A 4,928-nucleotide genomic window follows, 5' to 3' on the forward strand; every position below is an offset into this window, starting at 1 on the left:
ACAAGAATAAGATATAACACTTCCACCAAAGGTGGATCCCACCTACCAAAAACAATCAATTCAATAAAGAGTTCAAGCCTTCTTACCATAATCCAAAGCCATATCCAAAATCACCAATGCTTCACCCATAAGGCTTACCACCCTTAAATCATCCATTATCAACAATTAATCATAAATAAACATTAAACAACACAAGAGATATCAATACCCTTTACTTTACACATAATTCCATCAACTTTGAATTTATAGAAATAAACCCACTTCATAGCAAATTTTAGGGTTTTGTAGAAGACACGGGTTCATGGAGTATTTCATTCAAAAAGCACAAAAAAAACATCAAATAGTCCATACCCAAACATTTCAAATCATTTTCATGCAAGAACCCTTGATAGAATTCAAAAACAAGCTTTTAGTCACTTTTTGAAAACATTGTAAAATCCTTTGAAATTGACTCTACGATGAATATGAGTCCTAGATGAAGAGCCACCATACCTCAATTGATGAAATCTCCACGAATTTTGGTGGAAGGGAACCCTCAATTGAAACCCTAGCTCTCCACCTTCTTCTTCTTCCTTGAACTTGAGAGAACTTTAGAGAGAGAAAGAATTTTGGGGTTTTGATTTTGGAAGAATGAATTCAAAAACACCTCTTAAATGTTTTAATACCTTTAAAATACTTAAAAACACTTAAAATAATAATAACCCAAAGTACCCAAACTACCCCTCGCTTTGTTGGACCTTTTAAACATGTCCAACTTGAATTTTATTTTTGCAAATTCCATTGGGAAACAAGTTCGCGACACGGAGCTGTTCCCATAAGTTTTTCTGGAAATTAAATTCTAGACAGTAGAGTCTGTGGTGTCTCCGCGACGCGGAACCACTCCCTCCAAGAATAACGTCAAGCTGGCTTGGCAGCTTGCTTGGTCAAGGGTTGGGGTCCTTCTTGAGGACCCTTAGGGTGGTCCCGGGGAGTCGTACCCGAACATTTTGACCCTAAAGCATTTACTAAAACACTAGGGTCACCTCCACTGATTTTAGACTTCATACAACCCATTAAAAAACATGAACAACATACTAGAACACACCAACACATAAAAGACTAGTTTCTGAACGTCTTGGTCGTCCCTAGACGTTTGACTTCCAAACTCTTTAAAACTGACTAAAAAGGATATTCTTCATTATTTTAACAAATTATTAATGCATAGGACCTATGTGAGGCTCTACTTTATCCTACTTCATTTTGAGGGGTGTTATAATATCCCCCACTTGGGAACATTCGTCCCTAAATGACACTTTAAAACATTAAGGGTAACGACTCAAGACTAGCAGCCCACAACAATCATACAATATCAATATGAAAGCACTCATCAAGGAGGAAACATCAACTCCACATAACAAGCCATTACAACATAACTTCATTCAAATTTATGGAAGTTGGAATCATGCCTACAACTCAACATGTCTAAAACCCTTTTTTTTTTTTCCATTTCTCATTTATTTGGAGGAACTTCCTTCTCCATAAGACCTCATGCTCATAACAACATCAAAGAACACAATATGCAATTATCTTATTAAAACACAATCATGCTACATCAAGAATACACTTAAGCATGCTCAACTAATCAACTCTAACAACTCACCAATTTATGCATATAAGGGGAACAACGATCATGAAACTAATTTTCTCATTTAAATCAAGAACTCAATTTAAAGCATGCATCATTATAAGGAGAAATACAGAAACTCATTTTTTTTTCACACAAGACTCCAAAAACCATGCATCATGCTTCTACAATTCTATGACTCAAACTCGATTAGGAATAGAAGAAGGAGAAAAGAATATCCAAACTCACCTCAACTCATCATTCAGCATACCATCCCCCACTTAGGAGAAACCCATCTAAACCAACACAAAAGGATTCCAACACAAAACTAGAAATTATGACTTACCGGCACCTTCATCCCGATTTGCTCCCTTGTTAACTTGGAGAGCATAGAAACGATTCCTTGCTTTACCATCAACACTAAGATCACTATAATGAGCTTTCCTATTATTCCTTCCTTTAGCCACAATATTAGGACAATCTCTTACCTTGTGATCATTTTTCCCACAACCATAGCAACCACTAGTACCGGATAGACACTTCCCAAAATGCTTCTTTCCACAAGTGGAACAAGTAGGCTTAACAATTTGTGAACCACCACCTCCTTCATGGTTAACCTTAGGGGCACTTCAAAAATCTTGATTTGGAGCCCTCTTCTTAAACCTAGATTGTCCTTGATCCTCATACCTACCCCTTTTTAAATCTTTCCTCACCCTAGTCATCTTGGACTCCTCAATAGATTGATCATACACAACAAGCCTAGAGATGTTCATGTCACCATGGAGCATTGTCGTACGACACTCTTCTGTCACCAAGTTAGATACACTGGTAACAAACCTACTCATCTCCTCTCTAGAGTTAGACACCAAAGATGGAGCATACCTAGACAACATAGAGAACTTCAAAGCATACTCCTCCACACTCATATTACCTTGCCTAAGATTAATGAACTCCTCAATTTTGCACTCCCTCTTCTCTAGGGGAAAGTACTTACCCAAGAATGCTTCCTTAAACTCTTCCCATTCTATAGGACCCGCTTCCTCCGGCCTATTTGCCTTCCATTGAGTGTACCAAATTTGGGCCACCTCCTTCAATTGGTATGAAGCCAATTTCGCTTTCTCTCGAGAAGATACTCCCATAGCATCCACAATTTTGTAAATCTCATCTAAGAATCCTTGGGGATCTTCTCCAATTCTAGAGCCCAAAGAGATAGGAGAATTCATCCTCACGAAGTCTCTCAACCTTGAGGCAGCCGTACTCTCATTAGCATTCACCCTAGGCCCCACATTTCGATTTGCTTGAGCCATCATGGCTTGAACTAGAGTTAAAAAAGCCACCCTAATCTCTTCATTAGTCATGATCGGGGGAACCACCACAACCTCATTCTCTTGATTGCCTATGGGGACTTGGTAACCTTGAAGACCTTGGGGAGAAACTCCCCCATCCACATTCTCCTCTTTCGCTCTCCTAGGATTAGCCCTCGTATTCATATCCTATAAACACAAGAGACAGATTAGGAAAGATACTTATAGACCAAACTCTAAGGCACGACGTCAAGATTAATGAAATAAGTGAAACTTCTCCCGTCCTATAGCCTCTCGCTCATAGATGTGTCGCGACTCACATTGATGAACAAGACTCTACTAGACGTGGCATATGAGACTTTGAATCCTAATGGACAATTTCCAAAACCTTATGCTCTGATACCATGTTTGTAACGACCCGAGAGCACCCCCAAGTCGTAACATGCATACTCGACCTCTCGGAGGTCTAATACAGGCCTCTTAGCATTCATTCTCGCATTCGGTAATAAAAATTGTGAGGAATTTAAACACTTTTTAAAACAAATTCATAATACTCATAAAATCTTTCAAATGTAACGAAGTAGAATTTCTAAGTCTCATGTACCATCTTAGACACGAATAGAACATCTTAGGGGCACGGCCCTTTACAACAAAATATAAGTGTTATACAATGTCTAAGTGGAAATACTAGAAAGGTAACAACTATGTCCTCGAATATATGAGGACATAACAAGTTTCTTGAGAAGAGTCAATATCCCAAGATTCCTCAAAAGATCTCTTCACTTTCCACCACTTACACTTGTAACAATAGAGATATATGGAATTAGTACAATAAGTACTAAGTACGATGACCACGCAAGAAAACATGCACAACGGACATTTACAAGGAATATATGCTTTTAAGACCTTTTTTAACAAACCTTTACAACCACAAGCATAAACCCACATTTCAAGTCACCATTCACAAATACGACCATATTCACATCATTTACAACTCAATTAACACAAGTGTACAATACTTAAACAAGATAGCAAAGTAAGACCTTCATTACCATTTAAGCCTCTATCTCAAGTCACTCTAAGCCACACTTAAGTGAATAATAAAGTAACCGCCCATACAACCTCTTCATATACACCTAAGTGTTCCTAAGAGTTACCATAGACAAGGGTTTTATCACTACATTATAACATACTAAGTCAACATTCTTTATAAAACCATTTAGGAGACACACAAGCATATAGGGGACAATCACATAATATCCCTAAGGCTTAGGGAACTCACTTTAGTATCTTCTAAGCCTACTCGTGCCATGTATAGATAGTATCCCATACTACTACCTACATAGACCATACTAGCAAGGTATAGAATACAGAGTCTATCCTACTTCGTGGAGGTTGTTCTACTTGCCAAGGGTAGAACTAAATGCAACTCATGTTGGCACATGGTTTAAGAGATTTCCAAGGATGTTCATTGTGCCTAATCTCATGCTCAACTAGGCCACCATCCTAACCACATCCACTCGGTGCTTAGCCTTGGTTTCCGTAGAGTATTCAATCACATATGTACTAGAGAGGGTTCCTTTTCCAGTTCAACCAACTCATAGTACCTCTTCCCAAGAAAGGCTCAATTTCTTAGTCATAGCCAATCTAGGTTCATAAGGATAGCTCATTCGACTTTCTTGGATAAGGATTTTCATGCCGTTTTGGCTCAATCCATCTCTATGTCTATCATTTCACTCAAGAAGGGAACATCACCCTAAGGCCCATCCTTCAATGTTATACATTTACTTAGGAAGCTAGACTCATGAAAAGGCACTACGCTTAAGTCCTACCAATTCAAGTCTTGACCTAGAATTCCTCTTTTAGCATTTATAGGAAGAGCTCCATTACTAAGTCATAGCCCAACCAAACATTCATATACTCATATACATAATCAACCTTTCATGACACAAGACAAGATAATCAAGTCTAGCATATCAGCTACAACATCGTCTTATAGAGACTCATCATAGTCCATCATT

The 4,928-nt window shown here is 38.3% G+C and overlaps 1 protein-coding gene across 1 annotated transcript; it reads right to left on the reverse strand.

The window, feature by feature from the left end:
* Nucleotides 1-1,938: 1,938 nt before the first annotated feature.
* Nucleotides 1,939-3,884, reverse strand: LOC125869764 (uncharacterized). The gene is made up of 3 exons (XM_049550204.1): nt 3,828-3,884; nt 2,535-3,096; nt 1,939-2,207 (listed from the first exon to the last, which is right to left on the reverse strand). Exons 1-3 carry the CDS (start codon nt 3,882-3,884, stop codon nt 1,939-1,941), a joined length of 888 nt encoding a protein of 295 aa, XP_049406161.1.
* Nucleotides 3,885-4,928: the final 1,044 nt, after the last annotated feature.

Source organism: Solanum stenotomum, chromosome 7 (genome assembly GCF_019186545.1).
Source record: "Solanum stenotomum isolate F172 chromosome 7, ASM1918654v1, whole genome shotgun sequence".
NCBI classification, from domain to species: Eukaryota; Viridiplantae; Streptophyta; class Magnoliopsida; order Solanales; family Solanaceae; genus Solanum; species Solanum stenotomum.

Bases quoted from the DNA above. Each gene is read 5' to 3' on its own strand.
- LOC125869764 (XM_049550204.1), bottom strand. From the start codon at position 3,884: ATGGTCGTATTTGTGAATGGTGACTTGAAATGTGGGTTTATGCTTGTG. The intron at 3,097-3,827 runs GTTTGTTAAAAA...TTGTGTTTATAG, and splicing joins TTATGCTTGTGGTTGTAAAG to GATATGAATACGAGGGCTAA. The intron at 2,208-2,534 runs GTAATATGAGTG...TTAACCATGAAG, and splicing joins GTTCATTAATCTTAGGCAAG to GAGGTGGTGGTTCACAAATT.